General features: G+C 36.9%; 1 protein-coding gene across 8 annotated transcripts in view; it reads left to right on the top strand.

Moving 5' to 3' along the window:
* BAZ2B (bromodomain adjacent to zinc finger domain 2B) overlaps window positions 1-22,058 on the top strand; it is a 168,901-nt gene that overhangs the window by 115,997 nt on the left and 30,846 nt on the right. For 3 of the 8 annotated variants that reach the window (XM_076343270.1, XM_076343268.1, XM_076343264.1), the window contains 10 exons: window positions 142-202; window positions 753-861; window positions 7,232-7,442; window positions 12,096-12,188; window positions 12,309-12,370; window positions 15,085-15,150; window positions 15,912-15,977; window positions 16,662-16,706; window positions 16,972-16,998; window positions 18,193-18,258. In XM_076343270.1, coding sequence (XP_076199385.1) covers window positions 142-202; window positions 753-861; window positions 7,232-7,442; window positions 12,096-12,188; window positions 12,309-12,370; window positions 15,085-15,150; window positions 15,912-15,977; window positions 16,662-16,706; window positions 16,972-16,998; window positions 18,193-18,258 — 806 coding nt within the window. Of the gene's footprint in view, window positions 1-141; window positions 203-752; window positions 862-1,134; window positions 1,237-7,231; window positions 7,443-12,095; window positions 12,189-12,308; window positions 12,371-15,084; window positions 15,151-15,911; window positions 15,978-16,661; window positions 16,707-16,971; window positions 16,999-18,192; window positions 18,259-22,058 lie in introns of all 8 variants that reach the window. The other 5 variants (XM_076343263.1, XM_076343267.1, XM_076343266.1 and 2 more) reach the window with 3 other exon arrangements.

Raw genomic sequence — 22,058 nt, 5'->3', positions numbered from 1 at the left:
GTACTTGAGGTATGTAATGGTTAGAACGTAAAAGTGATTTATCTTTTGGTTTGGGGATATAAGGATAAAAAGTATATTTTAAGAACATACTGTTTTCATTTTGTAAATTCTCTTAGGTGTTAATCAGAAATTCTGTTTTAGGTATTTCAAAAAGACGAAGAGTAACAGATGAACGGGAGCTGCGTGTTCCTCTTGAATATGGGTAGGTTATGTATATACTTGATATTCCTTAAAGGGAGATAATACCTTCAAAAGTCAGTTGGTAAAGAAATGACAGTTTAAAAATTTTTGAGGCTGAATAATAAGGAAAGGGCTTCAACAATTTAGATTTCCAACTCACAGTGACTGTGGATCTCTTTAAAAGTGTCAGCATATTTCATGTGTTAATTTTTGTGCATCAAATTTGCTCTTTTGCAAACGTGACCTGTCTCTTAGCAGTTTTGCCGCTGGAAATTAATCCTGATGGTTAGATCTGAGCCAGTATAGACTCCAAATAACTCCCTGAAATATAGTTCTAAGCCGTTTAAAATCTGGTAATATGTAAGTAGCTTGATGCAAATAAACCCATATATAGTCAGAGTTTAGACAATCTACATAATAACAATTTCTGGTTTTGCCTATTTGATTTATGATACTCTTGTCACATTTTAGGTATCTGCCTTTTCCCTTTTATGTAAAAATCTTAAATCGACATTAATTACTTGTTTTTTATAAAGTGTATTGTTGTATGCAACTATTTCATATTACCCTAGCTGGCAAAGAGAAACCCGAATAAGAAACTTTGGTGGTCGTCTTCAAGGAGAAGTAGCATATTTTGCACCTTGTGGAAAGAAGCTAAGACAGTATCCTGAAGTAGTAAAGGTACATTCCTTTTTTTAACTTCTGTGTTCTAATGCTACTAAGCATGCTTGCAATTAAAAAATGCCATTTTTTCCCTCCAATAAAGATACTTATTTCAAAATATCCTGTGATGTGAGGCGTAATGTATCTCAGTCTGTTACTGATTTGATCTCCTATAAATGCATATCTCTTTGATAGAATATGCAAAACATTACACTCACGAAGTTAGCTGTACATCAAACCTGGGTTGTAATTATTTACAAGCTGAAGTGGAAAAATATGTGATTTTTTCAGTATCTCAGCAGAAATGGAATAATGGATATCTCAAGGGACAATTTCAGCTTCAGTGCAAAAATAGGAGTGGGTGACTTCTATGAAGCCAGAGATGGACCGCAGGTATCCACTTTTTAAAAAGTAAAGTCTTTGATCCAAGGAACATTAACTTAAATTTAGGTGAAGTGATTTTTGCTACCATCTGAAGCATTGCCTGTTTTTAGCTAATTCTTTCTAAAAATTGTGCATATTTCTTAATAGTAGTTATATTGAGATGTTGAGAGCTTGATCCTGGGCAGTGTTGAAAACCGCTCCTCTCAGTGATTTTATTAGGAGGTTGCAGGAGTTCAGTATGCCTTATGATCAGCTCTGAGCCTGGATTTGTCTAGTACGAAAGAACTCCGAGCTACATATTTTATCTTGGTCAGTGTTCACATATTTCTGACTAAAACTCTTATTTCTTCCTTTACTGTATAAACCTAATACTGATGGTAATTTATGTGTATGTGTTAAATCACACCCTTTTCATGTATTTATGTGCATAATATATGTAAAATACATGTTTAAATATGTTTCCTGTGTTGAGAATACCGTCTGAGCTTCCTGAAGCATGAGATTTTTACGGGAAGGAATGCTGAGTTATACGAGTTATACTTTACAGTGGTAGAACTGTTAGACTTTGTGTGGATAAACCAGACAAGGATAAGTAAATTTAGAATTTTAAGGAAATTAATATTACATTTGTGCCATACTGTGTTACTGTATTTTGGTCATGTTGCCATTTCTTCAGGATGTGCACGAAAGTTTTTGGACTTTTGTCAGTGAATATATTTGCTTCTTTAAAAGATAAGTATCCTGAATATGTTACTATAGGAATGTGGACAGACATCGTGCTGTCAGCAATCTTGAATTCAGGTTCTAGTTAAGCCTTATGTCCTTGTGATACCCTGTTAAGTAGAAATACTTAACATTTACATAGCATAAATTTGAAAGCAATGAAGACTGAGTTCATAGTAAGCAGCTACTTCTAGGTGGTGCTTCCTGATTCCTGGCTTACAGGGTAAAACATTGCTAAACCCTCTTCATGTTTGGGCTTCGTAAAACAACAGTTACAAGTTCATGTAGTTGTGAACTTCATTATGTACCTGAATGGCTTGATTGAAATAATTCCTTATACTGTGAACATAATGTAATGTCAGGATATCTGCTCTCTTTTTACCCTGTTACCTTTTTTGTGTCTGTTGCCCATATTACTTCATTAGTCTTGTCCCCTTCTCTAATTATCTCCTTCTTTTCCCTTTAATTTATGAGATGATTTGCAGATTTTGCCCTTCTTTGATACTTTAAAACTTCAAAATGAAGGCATCGGGAAGGGCAGGTTTCTGTAGGCAAGGTTTGGCAATATGAATATTCAGTTGCTGTACACCTTACTGTAGTTTCTACTTGTGTGGTTTGTGGGTAGGTTCCATTGAGACTTGGTTAGACAAAGGAAAAGTTTCCCTGAAGAAGAAAAAAAGGGGTGTGTGGGGGACCGAGGGCAGCTGTTTCAGATGTGCTAAAATGTATTTACATTTTATGTATGAGATTTTGAATGAGAAGATTATAATGTAAACAGTTGAGCTACACTCAGGCTGATAATACGCACTTAGTAAAACAGTATGTGATACTGATACCTCATGAACAGAATTTGCACCTTTTTTACTGAAATTTTTAAAATTGTCCAGCTTCAAAACAATATGTGATAATCATATCTTCATGGATGTCTGGAGGTAATTCCAGGAATTTTGTTTCTTCTTTTGCTGTAATTTCAATTATTCTGTATAGCCTTTCATGGTTACTGTTCCCTTTCTTCGTTATATATTTCTGTCATCTTTTGAGACATGCAGCATGCATCCAAAGTGATTGGGTAAGTTTCACAAAGCTCAAAGATGGAACAAGATGCGAAGAAAATTATCTAAGGGCTAAATCGGTTATATTGAAGAATTACCTAGAGGAAGCAAAAAATACATGGGTTACCTGCTTCTGATAGTGCCTGTGTTTCTCCTGGTACACAAGCAACCAGATATTACAGGTTATTGAAAGCAGTGATGAACTGCTTTAACAGAGAAACATACCTGGCAGAAGTGGGCCATGAAATAGTAGGGTTAGAGGAATGTTTGAAGTTTGGCAAACGTGGAAATTCAGTGACAGAACCTGTAGGCTTTAAACTGCTGTGGTTTAGAAAGATTGGTATGAATGTGATTTGGGGTGACGGAGAGGGCACGGGTCCTTATGAGTTTGAGTAATATGGATAGGAATATTGCATCAAGTGGTAGGTGGAAGAGAGTGTTGTGGAGTGATACTGAGCTGTGCTCTAAGATTGCATCTTGCTGGCTTTGATTAATATATAACAGCAAGAGTATCCATCATGGACTCACAGAATGGTTGAAGTTGGAAGGGACTTCTGGAGGTCACCTTGTCCAAACCCCCCTGCTCAAGAAGGGTCACCTAAGAGCCAGTTACCCACGACCATGTCCAGACAGCTGTTGAAAATCTGTAAGGTGGCAGACTCCACAGCCTCCCTGTTCCAGTGCTCAGTCACGGTGACGGAGTGTTTCCTGATGTTCAGAGGGAACCTCCTGTATTTCAGTTCGTGCCCGTTGCCTCTCGTCCTGTCACTGGGCTCCGTCCTCTTGGCACCCTCCCTCCAGGTATTTATACACATTGGTGAGATACCCCTGAGCCTTCTCTTTTCCAGGCTGAACAGTCCCAGCTCTCTCAGCCCTTTCCTTTGCAGGGTCATTATGTAGTTAGAGAAAACTTGACTCTTCATGCAGCTCCTTTCAGATCCATTTTAGTTGAAGATGAAATATCGGTAAGGGTGAAATATGGACTTTTTAACCTGGATATAGCTCTCTGGGAGTAATTGTTAAGTCATGGTAAACATGGCGTGCACTTTTTTTCCCAATAAGATTTTGCATAAAGCTGTGAAAATAATGTATTTTTTTTTTCCAACAAGTCTGAATGCTTGCCTAGGAAGGCAGCTGAATTTAGGAACAGGAAAGGTGGAAACTGCTTAAAGTACTTTTTGCCATCTCCTTGGTGTGAAGTAACTCCGATGTACATTAGTCTTTCTCAGAGTATCTGATTATGGTGCTGCCTCAGAACAAATACAGCACATCTTTATGAGGCATGAAGTCTACCTCTTTTAAGCCAATTCTTAAACTTACTGTTGTTTACTTACGAGACTTATTCTGTGAATAAGTATTTAGAAGTCTAAAATGTTTATTACAGATGCAATAGAAATACCATACAGAACAGCCAACTATAAAATCAGCTGTCATATGCATTTGTAATGTAGTAGTAATTATTTGATTCCTTTTCTAGAAACTGGAATTTAAAATGTTTGTCCTATACTGAATTGTGCAATTCAATTTAAAAAGCTTTGTTGTTAACTTTTTCTCACAAATCTGAACTGAAATTAATGAGGATGTCTGCTTCTTGCAAAGTGCCTGTGGTTTTGTTCAATAGTTTGGTTAACAGGCTTTGAGCTTGATTCTGCTTCCACGCATAGTTATCTGGTGCCTTTTTGGCAAATGTCCTGATTACAGTACAGTATTACAATAGATGGTAGATGCCTGAAGATGAGAAATTGAATTAAGTTCTTACTTTGATTAGTTTCAGCAACAAAACACAACATTTCACAGTGTTATTCCCATTTTTTCTCTAATGTTTGTGTAGTGAAGCTTAGATTTTATGGAAGCCCCTGATTCTCAACCCCTGTATTTTTTCTTTGGAATATTGAAAATCCACAGAATATCAGATTTTACATTCTTTCAATAGAAATGTATTTTGGGTCAGATTTTAAAAGATACCTGAGCGCAAAATATAGATGGTGAATTAACTCCTGCTTAACCCTTAATGGATCTGTTCTGGACTGTTTTGTCTTGTCTTCTCTTAAACTTGTGGAAACTTGTTGCATCCACAATGTCCTTTGGCAGGACATTAAACAGTCTTCTCCCCATTCATTGAAATGCCAGCTCCTTTTGTTTATTGAACCTTCTACTAGCTTCATTTGATGGCCTCTATTTTCTCTTTTGGGGAGGCATTAGGAAAATGTAATATACATCCATAGTCTCTGTGGCTCTAATGATCTTGTGGACCTCCATCTTTCTTTTCTGCATATTTGTTGTCATTAGTATCATTAACCATAGAAAATAGGAATACAGAGCAAGAGCAATCTCCATTGCAGGATCTAAGGTACTTCTTGAATGATGGCTGCTTCTCCTCCTTTTTTCTTTGAATTCTATTTTGCCTTTGTTTTTAACCATCTCCTCCCCCCAGCACTTGCAGTTTATGGGATGAGATTTCCTAGGTTGGAGGTTGCTGTAGGTGATAAGTATAGTATTAAATCTAGCTTACATTGCTCAACAAAATGAACCTGTGATAAATTCTAAGTCAGGTACTAGACAGTGAGATGAAAATGTACGCCCAGGTAGTATTCTTAAAGATAGAAAATGAATTAACTTCTGTTGAAGTGGTAGAGGTAACTATTTTGGATTAAAAAGTCCTTAGTGATGTTACATTATACACATAGTGATAGGTCATGATTCTGAACAGCTTGTTTTTAGGAACATAGCTAATAACAAAGCCCTTTGGAATGTCTGTTAACTAAGTGTGTGATGTACTCTTGGGATGGTCTTAACTGGGAGTGATCCAGACTTCAAAAAAGGTATCTTTGCAGATACTGATAGCTTTCTTGGAATCTGAATGTTTCATTAACAAAATGCCATTTCCTTTGTCAAGTCTTACATTAAACATTTGTAATTATGAAGAATGAGCAGAAAGAATTAAAAGATAAATTGTCAGAATAAGCAAATAAAAAATGTATTTTATAGTATAGCAAATTTGATTTCAGTATTTATGTGCATATAAATGTGAAAAATTTGGTAATGCAAATGTATTTTTTCTGAATAGATATTTAATTAATGTGTCTTATAAGTTACCAACTTTCATTCTTGCTTTAGCAGACATTTTCAAAATCTTTTACAAACCTTTTTAAGGCAAAGTATGGAGTAGTCCTGAAGGATACTTAGCATACTTCCCCCCCCCCCATTTTTCAAAAACTGGGGAAAATGGTAAAAGATGTTACAATTTTGAAATACTAGTGTTCAATCAAACAGGATCAGATAGACTGTGCTCCTGTTCTGCTCAGTAGATGTAATAAACTCTACTTTTTATCAGTTAAAGTAAAGCAATTTCTATGTGAGGACTAACTCGGGTATTTGTATTAACAAAGTATTTCAGTATTTGTTTTGGGGATTCCACAAACAAACAGTAGTAATAGTGAAAGAAGGGGTTGAATGTATTGCTGCATACTTTGTTTAGTTAGAGAATATAGTTACCATAACTTTTATTTCAGATAGATGGATTCTTAAAAGTTACAAACTATTGATTGCTTCAGGTTGGCGCAGAAATTGATTTTCTTGCAGTGGATGAGATTGAGAACTAAATTGTACTAAATAAAACTTTAAGATCAAAATGAGTCTGTGTTTTTTCAACTCAGTTGTTGAGATCTACAACACCCCAGAAAGCAATATTTGAAAATACAATACTGCCTTTGCTTGTTATGTATGTCAAAATTTCTGTAAACACTAACAGTTGGAAGACAGTGACTTGTAGCTTGACACATTTTTTTCTTTCATGTTGAGCACTGGATTATGTGAAAGCAGAGTAGTTACTTTTGCGTTTACATAATAAGGAAGAATCTATTTCACCTTTTAAAAAGGGGCTGAGCAATAAGCGATTTGGTCAGAAATAATTAAAAATAACACAGTAATGGCATACCTGCTAGGTAGTAACTGAATAGTCTTCAAAATCTTGCATAGTAGTACAATTTACAAAAGTTTGTAGTGATAACCTCTCAATGTATAGCTTCTGTGCATCATCAAAACATTGTACTACCCAAATAGTACATCACAGCTCTTGCATATTTATATATATATATATATATATATATAACTTACTTGGGAAAAAAAAAAAATCTCTTGCTGTTCATGTTCTCAAGTGTCTTAGATTTATTTTTTCTTTTTTTAATCTGTCTTTATAATACCTGTCTGTGAAATGTGTCAATTAAAAGGGTGTGCAGTGGTGTCTTCTGAAGGAAGAGGAAGTCATTCCCCGTATCAGAGCTATGGAAGGGCGTAGAGGACGACCGCCAAATCCAGACAGACAGCACTCTAGAGAGGAGTCAAGAATGAGACGACGCAAAGGCCGACCTCCGAATGTTGGTAGCACTGAATTTCTAGACAACACCGACGCAAAGCTTTTAAGAAAGCTCCAGGCTCAAGGTAGGAAGTATGTTACTTTTTTCACGAACAGAGGGTATCAGTACATAGAGAGTTAATGTTTTTTTCTAAAGAGGAATGATGTGTTTCACTAGGATATTAGTAGACAACATTTTATTTTGGAAATTTGTCACATGCTTTTCTTGAAGCCTTTTTCAAGATCAGTAAATGTATATACGATTCAAAGGAAGAAGTGTGAGTGTAAATGTGTGTCGAAGAGCTTACTCTGTAGTTACTTTATTTAGACTTATAAAACTTAAAAAAGCAGACATCCAATCATCTGGTTACCACTGATAAATTTTTTAAATTGATAAAAATTAACAGATCTTTGTTTTCCCCTGTATCAGCTCAAATAACAGTGGACATTGAAATTGAGAACCACTGAAGTTAGCATTTCTGTGAAACTTCTGGCTGTTCCAGGGGAAATACTTTCCTTGTGAAATCACTGATAGTGACAAGATTTAAATGCCCATAAGGTTGAATAGGATCCTATAATAAGTAGTACCAATGTCGACAGTAGAACTTTCATGATATCAAGTACTACTATATATCAAAAGCGTGAGGGCCTGGTTTTAAATAAACATCAGGTACGTGACTCTTGAATTTCAATTCTTTAGTCCATAACTTTATCATATTTTCTGAATGCATCTAATCCAATATGAAAAATTCTTACAGCCCAGGAGGCAGGATGTTTATTTTAACTTAAGACTTAACTGTTCTTCCATGTGCTGACTCTGGACATGTTTGGGTAGCTACTTTGTATTTTGCATAATGTCCTTGCTAACAGTACATGCGCCTTTAATATGTGCCTTGGTGCGATTCTTTGCATCTTTTTCCCTTGCTGGCTGCAATGAGTACTGTTCTTTATAGATATATTTAAGACATGCAACGGTAATGCTTTGGACACACGGACAGAGAGAAGGCCATTTTAGAAATACCTTAGTACGTGGTATGTCTTGTAGTGTTGCACAGCTGTTTTACCTCTGTGTTAAGGTTGCCACCAGCTTTTGTTCAGTCTGAGAATTAGGAAACTGTGTCAACTGCTGAAGCATCATAGCGTTTGCTGCGAGGCTGTGTATTTATTGTTGAGACACAGTAACTGATTCCAGAAGTCTCTTCTTCTCAGTGGAAAAAGATAAGCCCTAGTCACTAAGCCATTTTGCTGCACTTTGTATCTTCCCTTTCCCTTTATTGGCTACTGTAAGGGGCGGGGGAAGTATTTAGAAGCACTCTCCCATGTCTATTTTCCCACCAGCACTGTAGCATTTAATAAAATGAACAAAAACATATGGTCTATATATACAAGAAGATTCAGAATGTGTAATATTTGATGTTACGTATGTTCATATCTACCTTGATACTTTTTTCCCCACATGAGAACGTAAGAAATGTCTCAGTGGCTCAGCCCAGGGGTTCATCATGTGCAGAGCTCTGTCTCCAGTAGTGGCCATAGGAGATGCTGCTTGGATAAAGCATGTGAATCTGATCGCTTCTTGGTCCATTTATTTCCTCATACATGCACCGTGGCATCCTGAGGTGTTTTATGAGTGGTATTGTAGAGCACATGTTTTTCTTGCTCCATTTATTTTCTGTTTATGGAACTGTTGCCCGTGAATTAGCCTGTTCTTTGTTTTTTTAACCTCTTGACAATGTTTGCTCTACCAGCCTCCTGTGGCAACAAGTTCCAGAAGTCTGCTAACTACTGGACCATTTTCATTTCTAAAAAATGATCTTCTGTTACTGTCAGTGGGTGTTCCGTAGTTCCATTATTGCGGGGTTTGGAGAATAACAGTTCTCTAATTTGTTATCCACCACCCTGATGATTTTGCAGACTTTGATCCTCTCTGTCCTTAGTCATCTTCTCTCCAACCTGAAGAGACCAAGTATTTTTAGTCTTTTCTCAGAAGGTAGTTGTTCCATCCCTTTGATCCCCTTATGTGTCCTCTAATTTCAGTATTTCTTTTCTAGGTGTATTACCTTACATTTGTCTATGATGAAGCTCCTCTGCTACCTTTGCCCACTGTTTTGCAGGGCTCTTACAGAGTTCCTTGCTGTCAGCATAGCCTTGGATTTTCCAGAATGCTTAATATCATCTTCATATTTTGGGATTTAACTTTACAGTCCCCTTTACAGGTTTCATTGGTGAAAAAAGATATTAAATAAAGCTCATTCTAATATTGATTTGTGAAGAAACCCTCTACTAACTCTTCTTCATCACAAAAGGTGACTGCTGATCTCTGCCCTTTACCTGGTATCATTTAAAGAGCTTTCAGTCTGTGAGGCTTTCCTTCAATGACATAACAGCTTAGTTTTATTAATAATGTTTGACTTAGACTCTAGTTAAATACTTTCTGAAATTCTGAATGCATTATGTCCATTAGATTCTCTTTATCTCCCTGTTACTGACACTCTCATTGAAACCCAAAATTAGGCAGAATTTCTCTTTGTAGAAGCCATGCTGACTGTCTGAACTGGTGGTGTTTTATAATGTAGTCAGTAAGTACGTGTAAGACATAATATGTACAATAAGACTTTACCACCTCAACAGGAAAGGAAAATCAGACTAACTGATCTGCAGTTTCCAAGGCTTCTGCTAGAGCCCTTTTTTTTTGTTCATAAGGCTTGCCAATCCTATGGCTGTTGTTAATAATATGGTGAACACCCAGACCAATGTCTCTGTGGTTTCATGTTAGTGTTCCTTCAGATTTCTCAGCTTACTCTGTCCTGTTCTGGTGATCTGTTAACATCTGACTTACCTTCTTGATCTAATACTTCTTTTATGTTTACTGCAAATTCATCTAGCTCTTCTGACCTGTCTGCTGTAGACAATGTACTGAGTAGGGGAATCTACCCAACATCTTCAGCAGTAGAGAGTGGCACAAGGAATTCAGTAACCTTTTTTTCTAAGGCCCTTTTTTTCTATCCTGTTCATCATTAGGTCCCACTGATTGCATTTCTGGCTTCCTGTTGTATGTATGTAAAGATCTTTTACATCTGTCTGCTCAGGCATCCTTTGCAAGGTGCTCTTCAAATTCTTTTTTAGCCTTTCTAACTCACTCTTTAAGTTTGGCATGTCATAGGCTTTCCTGTTCTTATTTGAACAAGCTTTTCATTTTTTACATGCTCACCATTTTCCTATGACAGCCTCCTTTTCTGAAGAGCCACATAGGGACTACCTTTTTCCTTTTTGAAATGCAGCTCAGTGTTTACCTGGACAAGTATACATTTTTTTGAAGTGCTTCTAGGTAGCTCACTTGAAGTATGCATGCTTGAAGACTGCTTTTGTATAGCTTCTTTTAGGGTTCCACCAGATGGACTACATAAATGTCTCTTCATTCGTTGTTTTTATGCTACGTGACTTGATACTGCACTTTGCATAGAAAGCTGGTCTTCTGCCTGTACATCTTATTCCCATAGTCCTGTAACGTAGGTACCTCGCAACACCATGTATTATTAATTATCCTTCTACTGTGTCCATGAGTTGTCCATTACATCTGGATTATCATTTGATACCAAGAATTCTAGTTTCCCTAATTTCTTTTTAGATTTCTTGGCTTGATTTAGAAGCCCTTAAATTTTGCTCAATACAGTACATACTGGTTGAATGGAAATACAGGTGGTCTGATTTGTCGTCCCTGTTTTTTGCAGTATAGGTGTTTGTTTTCCATCTGTCCTTTTCAAATGCATGCTGAACATTAACTACATCCTCCTCATGGATTGTGTCAATTCAGACTAAGTGGTCCTCTGCATCTGTTGACCTTTCCATATAGTTAGTAGTTTTAAGTTCTCCTCTATAATGTAAATTCTGATTTCCAGCTACTGGTTCTGTTTTGATTAAGGAGTAACTTCTCCTTCTGTATGGTTTCCCCTTGGCCCTGAAGGTTTCCTTCTTGTCGTGTACCTATTTATACTACCCTTGCTATCTACAGCATCATCTTACCTACGCATGGATTTTCCATATGTCTGCTTGCGTCTTGGCCATTGCACAAGAAGCTGACAGTATTTTGGAGAATGCTATCATAGAGGTCCTGGACCTCAGACCTTTGAATAGCAAGCTGAATTCAACCTCCAGAAGGTCCTTCCTACAGCTGTCTTACATCAGTGTGTCCATGCATAGTTTATCCAAATGTCATAAATATTCGCACTTAAAGTAGTAGAATGCTTCAGGAAGTTACTAATTAGCGGAAGAGTGCCTGGCTGTAGGTAGCCACAGTAAAGAGAAGCGTGACCCAGATGAGTGTGCTTTTACTGCATTGTTAAAAAAGGATTAGATAATTACATGAGGTGACTTATAAGGAAAACAGTAATTCCATGCCTTCTGAATAAAATGTTGATTTAGTACTCCAAGACAAATGTTTTCTGCTTTAAAAAGAAAGAACAAATCAGTTTTTAAATGAAGCAGCATTATTTTTTCCTCCAAAAATAGTATTTTCTTTTATGTAGAAAGTATCCATGTTCATTTATGCTGTTGATGTAGTTATCGATACATGAGATACCACTAAAGGTAGTTGATAGTGAAGTGTCAAGATAAATGTGTGCAAAACAAATCCACTGTTTTCTCTATCTTTACCTCATGCAAATGTCTGGAGTATGAGCTATATCTTTATTGTTGGACAACACTGTTTTTATGAACTTAATATTTTCTTTTTGTAACAGAAATAGCTAGGCAAGCAGCACAAATAAAGCTACTGAGAAAACTCCAGAAGCAGGAACAAGCTCGAGCTGCCAAAGAAGCGAAAAAACAGCAAGGTAAGTATTCCTTGTGAAAGTTTGTGCAAGCTAGCACATTATTTTGAAACGTATTAATGAGAAGTTACCTGCCTCTTGTCATGTTATGATACTAATTTTTTGTTTGCTCTTGTTTGTTAGCTATTATGGCAGCTGAAGAAAAGCGAAAGCAAAAGGAGCAGATAAAGATAATGAAGCAGCAGGTAAACTTTATGTGATTGTTAAATAAGCTCTTTAAATTATGTTTTGAGTTATTGAATTAGGGGTATTTTAATTATTTAGTAAATTAAGTATGCTGATTACAAAGTAAATTTTTTAATCTAGTTTTAAAGAACACACAGTGTGTATTATTTAAAATTCTAAACTCTGTAGTTGTTGTCCATGTTGTCAGGACATCCCAATTTTGTCTGTGTTGATTTAAGCCACCCGACATAGGTAATTGCTTGCCAATATCAGTAAGAAATTAAGAAACTGCTACTACAGTACAGTGATGCAGTCTTCCTTTATTTAGTTCTGTGAAAACAAAGTGTTGCATCTGTTTATGTAAATACTGGAATAGTGTAATTAGCTTCTTCAGTGATTCTGGCTGGCTATCGGTGGTTTTAGGTTGTGCGTGAAGGGTTGTATCTCTGGTGGCCCAGAGAGGTTGTGGAGTCTCCCACCTTACAGATTTTCAACAGCTGCCTGGACACGGTCGTGGGTAGCTGCTCTTAGGTGACCCTTCTTGAGCAGGGGGGTTTGGACAAGGTGACCTCCAGAGGTCCCTTCCATCCTCAACCATTCTGAACTTTTGTAGATAGAAACAGCTTCAAAGTTTCCACTTCTGAAGGTAACCCATACTTGTTATAGAAAGGCAAATAATGCAGACTTTTTTTTTTTTTTTAAGAGCATTGGGCTTGTGTCCATTCACATCACCCTATGATTATAAAGTGGTCCTTACATTCTTAGGTGTGCAGGGAGCAAGAATTGCTTGATTGGCAAATACATCAAATCCAGACCTTGTTTATCAACACCATATTCCTTCTTGATCTATAAACTGATAAAATTTTCATGATTCCAGTGTGTAGAATACTTATTTTCTTCTCTGAGATACTTCTTTACTCTGATCTCTACTGAAAATTTTGTTCTGTATTAACTCTGGCCTTTGTGGAATTGAGAGAGTATAGTACACGCTCTAAACTTTTTTCCTTTTTTTTTTTTTGTAAAGTATAATGGGGGATAGTAGAGACTTAAGGTCCATGCTGTGAGCTTTGCATGTTGAAAATAAAAGTTCAACACTGTATAAACAAGGCCTCCGAATTAATTTGCTGGGTAAGGTGGTCTTATGCTGGACTTCCCAACAGCTTAAGGTGCTGGTAAGATTTGCCTGAAGTTTGTAAGACCTCATGTGGTCTTCCTGTATTGGAGCTCTATTCTTCAGGAAATTTTGTATGTCTTTTTGTTCTGTGATTGCTCCTTTTCTGTTAAATATTTTAGATTATCTTTTCTTAGGGGCTTGGTTTTGGTTTTAGTTATTTTTCAATGTAGTATAAACATCACTGTGTGTTCTCTAGAAAGTCAAATTTTAGAGTAGTCCATGTTCTAGAGTCTCAGACCAGCTCACAGGAAAACAATGGCTTCCATACAGATGGGCTTTACTCTCACTGTTGGGGAAACACCTGCTGTTTCCTCAATGGAACATTGATGCCCATTGATCCCCGATGGAACAACAATGCTCCCCAATGGAGCATTGAGCTCCATTTCAGGCTTCTGATTTAGGCTTCCCAGCTTGCAGGGCTTTTGCATGGTCTGGGTTTTGCTGTTAAAACTTTACAGCAAGTCCAACGGAATGTACTGCAATACTTCTCTTCATACTGGTCCATTCCTTGTCACTGTGGCTCAAGCAGCTTTTCTGAGATAATAAAACCTCAAATAATGTCCTAAGAAATCTTTAATATGAGCTTGGGTTATTACTATTTAACAGACAAAACCCATGCAGCACAGGAAATGTGAACTAATCCCAAAGTTTGCAATGATTGCATTTCTAAATCAATGTAATAAGACTTTATTCAGATTTTAGGAAGTAATTCCTGAAAAAGAATAAATTAGAATATGGTTACACAGCATCCATCTGGGGAGTGCTTAGCTTGATCATTTTGTTCTTACCATGATGAAACATGCTGAAGTGTGGTGTGCTGCCTGTGGCTGCTGTTTCGGTTACTTTTTTTGTTATTTCACTCTTCAGCATGTGTAAAATTCAGTCCCCTAAACTACATATTAAGGCATCCAAACTCATCGTCAATTACCTGAATGCTTTGAAAATCTTGAGAAACTGAAGTGTGTTTAACTGTGAATATATTAGTCACCCACATGCCACCTGGATATTACTGGCTGACAGAGTATGTGCACGGTACTTAGATTCTCCATGTTGCCCACGGTACCATAATGAACTGAAAAGCTGCTAGAACCACAGCAGAAAATAGTGGTTTGACAGAACCCCATATTTCTTATTCAGGGAGATCACATCAAAACATGTTTTTCATGTCATAGCTCCCATTTCCATTCATTCCTAAATAGCTCCACCATTGCCAGCTAGAATTTGAATGCTGCTAGCTTGCTTACATCGTTATGAATCTGGTCCCCTTAAAGCTGTTAAAAAAAACAAAAAACAAACCAAAACCCAAAACTATGACAACTTAAACATGAGCATCTATGCGTAACTAAGTATTGGTTCCTTCAGGGATATACCAGACATCTTCTAATGCTAGTAAAAATTCTAAACACACATTGTTATGTGGGAACAATTGACTACAATGGGTGTGAGACTTGATAACAAAAACTATATATGTATTAACTTGGTCATTTTTTAAAATGTAAAAGTAAACTTACTTTCTCAATATTGTTTTTTTAAAAAGAAATAACTTTCTTCCCCTTGTAGGAAAAAATTAAGCGAATCCAGCAAATCAGAATGGAGAAAGAACTTCGAGCTCAGCAAATTTTAGAGGTAAAAATAATGGCTTAAATAGAATTTTTGTGTTGCCATTTTAAAGAATGGTGTATTTTAATAGTCACACATGCAGTTAGGAATGTAACTAAATATAACAGCTCTAACAACCTGGACTTTCAAAGGCCAGCTCAAAAATGTGTCTTACAGATACCCTTTTTTTTTTTTTAAAAGAAAAATATTTTAACTGTGACCCAAATATTGCAAATGTTCACTTGAGTTCCCAACTTTCTACACAAATAGTCTTGTATTTGCTAAAGTTAACAGCATAACTATTCCTTTGGTAGAAAACAAGTTTCCAATAATAGGATGTTAAAGCAGTATCATGCTCTGCTCTGAATGAAGTGCAGTGGATTTGAAATACTAGGTTTGTATATATGCTGGAATATACTGGTATACTATACTAGTTTGCTAGTATACTAGCAAAGAAAGATTGCTAACTAGCAAGTCTCCATTAATGGAAAAATTAATGGTAATCTCTTTGCCATTTATATTTTACTGTTTCTGTGTATACTTATTTTCTTAGTTATAGTAGCCAGGTGAAGCAATTCTGAGTGGGACTTGAAATTCTGGCTTAATTTTTAAAAAGTAAATGAATTGTGAATTGATTGATGATGAAAGCTGCACTGGGGAAGAAATCTGTTGCAATGTACATGATATGTGATGAAGTTTTGAACTTTTAAAGGCACGTAACTTTATTTCTAGTCAGATTATTTTCAAGTTGTGATGGTGCTGTTGTGTGACCTGTTTTGCATGCACAGGCAAAAAAGAAAAAGAAGGAAGAAGCAGCAAATGCCAAATTATTGGAGGCCGAAAAACGAATAAAGGTTAGTTTAGAGGAGTTCCAAAAACAAGAACGGTGTTATTGTGCATAATATATGTTGATGTATAAAAGCAGTAAATTTGGAAGAATATTCATTGATAATGAAACTGTAAATAGAGATAGCATATGAATAATGTGTACATATGTTTATATAAATATATGAAGCCTACACAGAAGTTTGTGTATGTGTGACAACACACACACACACACATTCATACATAGACACATGAATATATAGAGAGACAGTAATTTTTTGTGTGCCATTACCATGAGTTTTGCTTACATGACGCTTGGTTTGCATAACTTAAAATGCTCGTGCAGTAAGACTATTCACAATATTCTTTTAAGCACGCTGTATCAAAAAACTTTGTTGCTTCTCAACAAGCGTAGTCTTTTCTAGGTTGTATGTATACAAGACTATGGAACTCTTTTACAAACGTTGGAAAATACAGTTTATATATGTACTTCTATTACTGCTTTGGCATTTTTGGTGTATTTTAACATGGAACTCCCAACTCAATAGACTTGCTGTCATGTATACTATGTATACTCGTCTGTGGTCAGTTTATGGGGGGCAGGGAAGTAAGAATTTAATTCAGATGTGCTGTTTCAGTGTGGCAAAAACATGCAACTTGGTGAGTAAATTTTGATAGATTTTTAAATAGATTTTTTTTCTCTTTTGTTTAAGGAAAAAGAGATGCGAAGGCAGCAAGCTGTTCTTCTGAAACACCAGGTTGGTATACGTTCAGTTGACCAAACAGACAGAATGCCAATTGTGAACTGCTACTTCTTAAGCTATATGGGGGGGGGAGGGGGGGGGAGGGGGAATCTTCAAAATATGCCCTTTTAAAATTTCTGGGTTTGATTCCTGCACAAATTTTCTTTCACCTTATGATTTGTTGCTTTGCTTTGGTATTGGGGTCTTTTGGGGGATTATAAAGTGGTTTTATGACTTTGTGATTTCTGTTTCATAATGTTGTGCCAACTCTTTCTACCAGGAGTTGGAGAGGCATAGACTAGATATGGTATGGGTATGTTTATTTTTGTACATCTAACACCGCATTGTGATTTGGTTGTGATATGGTTGTCATAGCAATGCATAAAATGTAGCACTGGCTGCTGTCATATTACATACTGCTGCATGGCTTTACAGCACAGTGCATTGCATACATCTGCTTGTCTTGTCTGTTAAGGGAAAAAAAAAGACGTCTTGAACATGTGTATAAATTGAACTTGGCAATAATTAAATGAGGTTTTTAACCAGAAGTCTGTTACTGATGTCCCAATAGAAATTGGACCACTGTATAAAATCAGGGATTAATTAATGCAAAATTAACAGTAGTCACTTGGATAATTTTTGCAAACCTTGTCCCATTCACTGGGAATGAATCCAGACATTTTAAATACAATTTGAATTAACCTATTTTAGAAATCAGAATGATGTCTTTCCTAAGTTTGTAGGGTACTGAGGAAATTAGCTTTCAGTCAGTGGTAAATACATAATGTTATAAGTATACAATGAAACACTAGAATGTAATCCTAGCCTCACTGAATTAGATGATAAAATTCCTATAGCCTTTACTGGGGCCAAGATTTACTCTACAGCTTTTAAGGCAAAAACCCCATACGTAATGCTCTAGAATAACAGCTCCTTAATGCATTTGAAGTTACTGACATAAGTTATTGAGGGATAGGCATCAGTGAATGCAAGTGTTGTTGCGTATGTATATGCGCCACCACTAGCTTGATTAAAACTGATCTAGAGCTGAGAAAATTAATCATATTAATTTGTTGCTTGGTTACAAAAATGTTAATATTTGCAATGTTTGAAAATGACCACTTTAACATTTTTGCGAATTGGCTGTTGAAGAAGTAAATTGCAAGTTCCGTAATAGCAGATGTAAGGTAACTGACCTGTTCCAGCCAACCATTATGCTTTTTGTTCTGCCAGCTTATGAAGGAGCATCACAACTGACCATAAGTAAATCTGTATGCTTCTGTTTTACACTGTCTCCATGTTCATTGCTTTACCTTTTTGCTTTTGATTGTTCTTGTATTTGCTTTCTAAACCTGAACTAAAACATGCACAGACTTGGCCATTCTTGTCCTATATTTAGTATTTACTGTGACTTGTCTATTAATGCTAAATTTGTTACTCAGCTTTTTTACTGATTTGAAAATGTGGATTAGTTTTGTTCTAATCTTACCTGCTTCAATAGGAACGAGAAAGGAGAAGACAACATATGATGCTTATGAAAGCCATGGAAGCACGTAAAAAAGCAGAAGTGAGTATTAACCTCTGAATGTTTGAAGTTTTCATGGTTTCATTCTGCAGCGATCTGTAGGAGAGCAGTGTCTTTGATGTACCTGTATGTATAATTTCATTTGTATACATGGCAGTGGCAGGACAAGAAGCAATAGGCACAAATTGAAATACAGGAAATTCTGTTTAAACTTAAGAAAAACTTTTTTACTTTGAGGGTGGTGGTTGAACACTGGCACAGATTGCCCTGGTAGGTTGTGGAGTTGCAACCTGCTGTAGCTGATGGGGGGGGGGGGGGGGGCACGATGGTGGGAACAGAACTGATGATCTCAAGAGGTCCCTTCCATCCTCAGTGATTCTGAGCAAGAAGCCAATAATTGCATAGTCACTTCAGAGTCCTTACTATTTCCTGGAAAGGAAGTTTTATTTTCTCGTTGTTCATGTGTATAAGAGTAAGGACTTCATCATACTGACTTGTCAGACTTGCTGGACAGGTTTTCCTCAATACTTATCCAGGGGTAAAAATACACATCTTATTCCAGTCCAGGCTTCTTAGAACTTGCAGATTTTGTAGATGATTCTAGATTTGGACCATGACGAAACCAAGCAAATAGGATTATTACGCCTTAGTAATTTTATTTTTTCTCCTTAAGTAGAAAGTACTGCTGCGCTACAGAAAATAGATGCTTCGTTTCTTGTTTTGTTTTACTAAAAATATGTCAGAAATTGTGAACCAAGAGATAGAGAAGCCTAAAGTCCTAAATGCATATGTGTCATTTTGTGTACAATCATTTTACTTTGTCCATCTCTGAATCTAGTTAGTTAACTTGTTTTCTTTTTTGAACACAGTGACATTAAGCTGATAACAAAAAGCTGGTTGATTTCACTTTCCAAAATTGCAGGCTTCTTTTGATGCTGATCATCTAAACATCTAGATTTTTTTGTTCTGTTTTCTTTCTGAAAATAAGACTATTTTCAAAATAGCTGCCCTTTCCTTATGATGAGTGCTTCTTATTCTGGTGACTGCTTTCATTTATGCAGATCTAGTATATCACAAAAGGACCTAATAACACCTGCTTATTATGAAGATTGATGCTAAAGATTAAATACACATTCTGTGCTACTAAATTGTGTGTTTGTTGGGCAACTGAATTAAACTATTCCTTTTAAAGTAATGCAAAGTACTGCAAAATGGAAATGTTTTTCTAGATACTTTACTTAGAGGGGGAAAAATATTCAAGAAACACTGGTAGTCCATATTGGCACAACCTAACCCAAAATCCATCAAAATATTTTCATTGAGTTGACTAATCAGGCCTTCAACTAGTTAAATTTTACTCTTAGCCATACTACCGCATGAAAGACACTGAAGTTTCCCTGCTCTTAAGCTAATGTAATAGTGTTTTTGTAATAGAACTTGTTCTTATAACCAGTTGCAAGGTCTCAATTTTATTAGAAGGCTGCAGAAGGAAATGAGGGAAAAGTCTTTAGCTTTGTCTTGAAAAGCAGTTGTAACCACATTGCTCATGTTCATGACTGAGTTAGCTTGAGAAAAAGCCTCTCTTACAGGAATAGCACATCCTGCTTGTTCAGGTTACACTGCAGTAAATTAAGTGTTACTAGCTAAAACAACTCAGACTTTTTTAGCTTCACTGGTTTGAAATAGTACAGTAGTTTATGTTGCATTATAGATGGTTAAAAAAATTATCTAAAAAAAGGACATGATGGAATAACATTGATGATAAAACCAGAGCTGTACAGTATGATTGATGAAACTTCTATTAGACCATGATAAACTAATTTACATCTTAATTAATCCTGAGGCTGGTTTCAGTTTCAACCCTGATGTTAAGGGGGTTAAATCTATGCTAAAAGTGGGACTATCAATGCTAAAACTTTTTTTATTTTATTTTTTATATCTATTTGTCTATATCCTGAGACTTTTTTTATCTCTGTATCCCGAGACTTTTATAAATTAAGATAGCTAAGAGATTGAAGTAAAATGGCCATCATTATAGCATCTAGTTGTCAAAGAAATTGTTAAAACTTTTCTCTTTAGATATGTTCGTAAATTTAAATGAAAATGACAGACCAAAACAAAAATGAAGTAATACTTCAGTGCAAGGAAGAATTTCAGGGTTAACTCTTAAGCTGACTAGGAAATTTGCCCTCCTAGATTTCTTGTTTGTAAACAGAGAGGGACTCGTGGGCGAAGTGGTGATTGGTGGCTGTCTTGGTCACAGTGACCACGAAGTAGTTGTGTTTCAAATCATCAACGATAGGAGAAAAACCACCAGCAAAACTTCGACCCTGGATATGGGGAGAGCAGACTTCGGGCTGCTGAAGGAGCTAGTTAGTAAGGCCCCCTGGGAATCTGGTTTTGAAGGTATTGGGTCCATGAATGCTGGTCACTTTTTAAGAGCCCTCTCTTAAGAGCTCAGGAGCAGACAATTCCAAAGTGTTGGAAGTCAAGCAAGCGAGGCAGAAGGCTGGCTTGGATGAGCAGGGATCTTCTAGAACTTAGACAGAAAAGGGAAGTGTATGGACATTGGAAGCAAGGACAGGTGACACGGGAGGACTACTGGGATTCTCTTCACCAGTGTAGGGAGAAAATTCGTGCGGCCAAAGCACGATTAGATTTCAAGCTGGCTAGTACTGTGAAAGATAACAAAAAGGTCTTTTTAAAATAAGTTAACAGCAAAAGGGGGATCAGAGATAACTTTGGTTTGTTACTTGATGAGGTCGGTCACCTCACAAATAGGGACATAGAAAAAGCAGAGACATTTAATGCCTTCTTTGCCTTTGTCTTTAACACCGATGATGGGCCCCAGGACCCCCAGAGCCCCGTGTTGGAAGACTGTGACTGGGGGGGTGATAAACTCCCAACCGACTCTGAACATGTTGGAGACTTGCTGCTCCAGCTGGATGCACATAAGGCCATGGGGCCTGGTGGGATTCATCCCAGGGTACTGAAAGAGCTGGCTGATGTTACTGCGGGACCTCTCTATGTTATTTTCCAATGGTCTTGGGAATCTGGAGAGGTCCCAGTTGACTGGAAGCTGACAAATGTCCCAATTTTCAAGAAGGGAAAGAAGGAAGACCCTGGTAATTACAGGCCTATCAGTCTCACTTCAGTGCCTGGTAAAATTATGGAGAAGGTTATTCTGGGAGTTATTGAAAAACACTTGAGAGACAATGCAGTCACTGGTCATAGCCAGCACGGGTTCATGAGGGGAAAGTGCTGCTTAACCAGCTCAATTTCCTTTTATGACAAGGTCACCCATGCAGTTGACCAAGGGAAGCCAGTAGATGTGTGTGGTTTTGGGTTTTTTTTATTTTATTTTAGCAAAGCTTTTGATATTGTCTCTCACAGTATCCTTCTGGACAACATGTCCAGCATACAGCTGGACAAGTGCATAATATGTTGGGTGAACACTTGGCTGACAGGTTGGGCTCAAAGAGTTTTAATAAATGGGGTCACATCAGGTTGGCAACCAGTCACCAGTGGGGTTCCCCAGGGCTCAATTTTAGGGCCAGTGCACTTTAATGTTTTTATAAATGATCTGCATACAGGAGTTGAATGTACATTAGGTAAGTTTGCCGATGATACTGAACTAGGAGGAGGTGTGGACTCCTTCGAGCGTAGAGAGGCCTTATGGAGAGATCTGGACGGACTAGAGAGCTGGGCAATCAACAACCATAGTAAATTTAACAAGAACAAGTGTGGAATTCTCCACCTGGGATGGGGTAGTCATGGTTATGTGTACCAATTGGGGGACGAGAGGCTGGAGATCAGCCCCATGGAAGAGATCTGGGGGTTTG

The sequence above is a fragment of the Aptenodytes patagonicus genome, chromosome 6 (genome assembly GCF_965638725.1).
Source record: "Aptenodytes patagonicus chromosome 6, bAptPat1.pri.cur, whole genome shotgun sequence".
In the NCBI taxonomy this organism is placed as follows: domain Eukaryota; kingdom Metazoa; phylum Chordata; class Aves; order Sphenisciformes; family Spheniscidae; genus Aptenodytes; species Aptenodytes patagonicus.
Note: the sequence above shows the minus strand (reverse complement) of the source record. Positions and strands in the feature narration are given on the sequence as shown.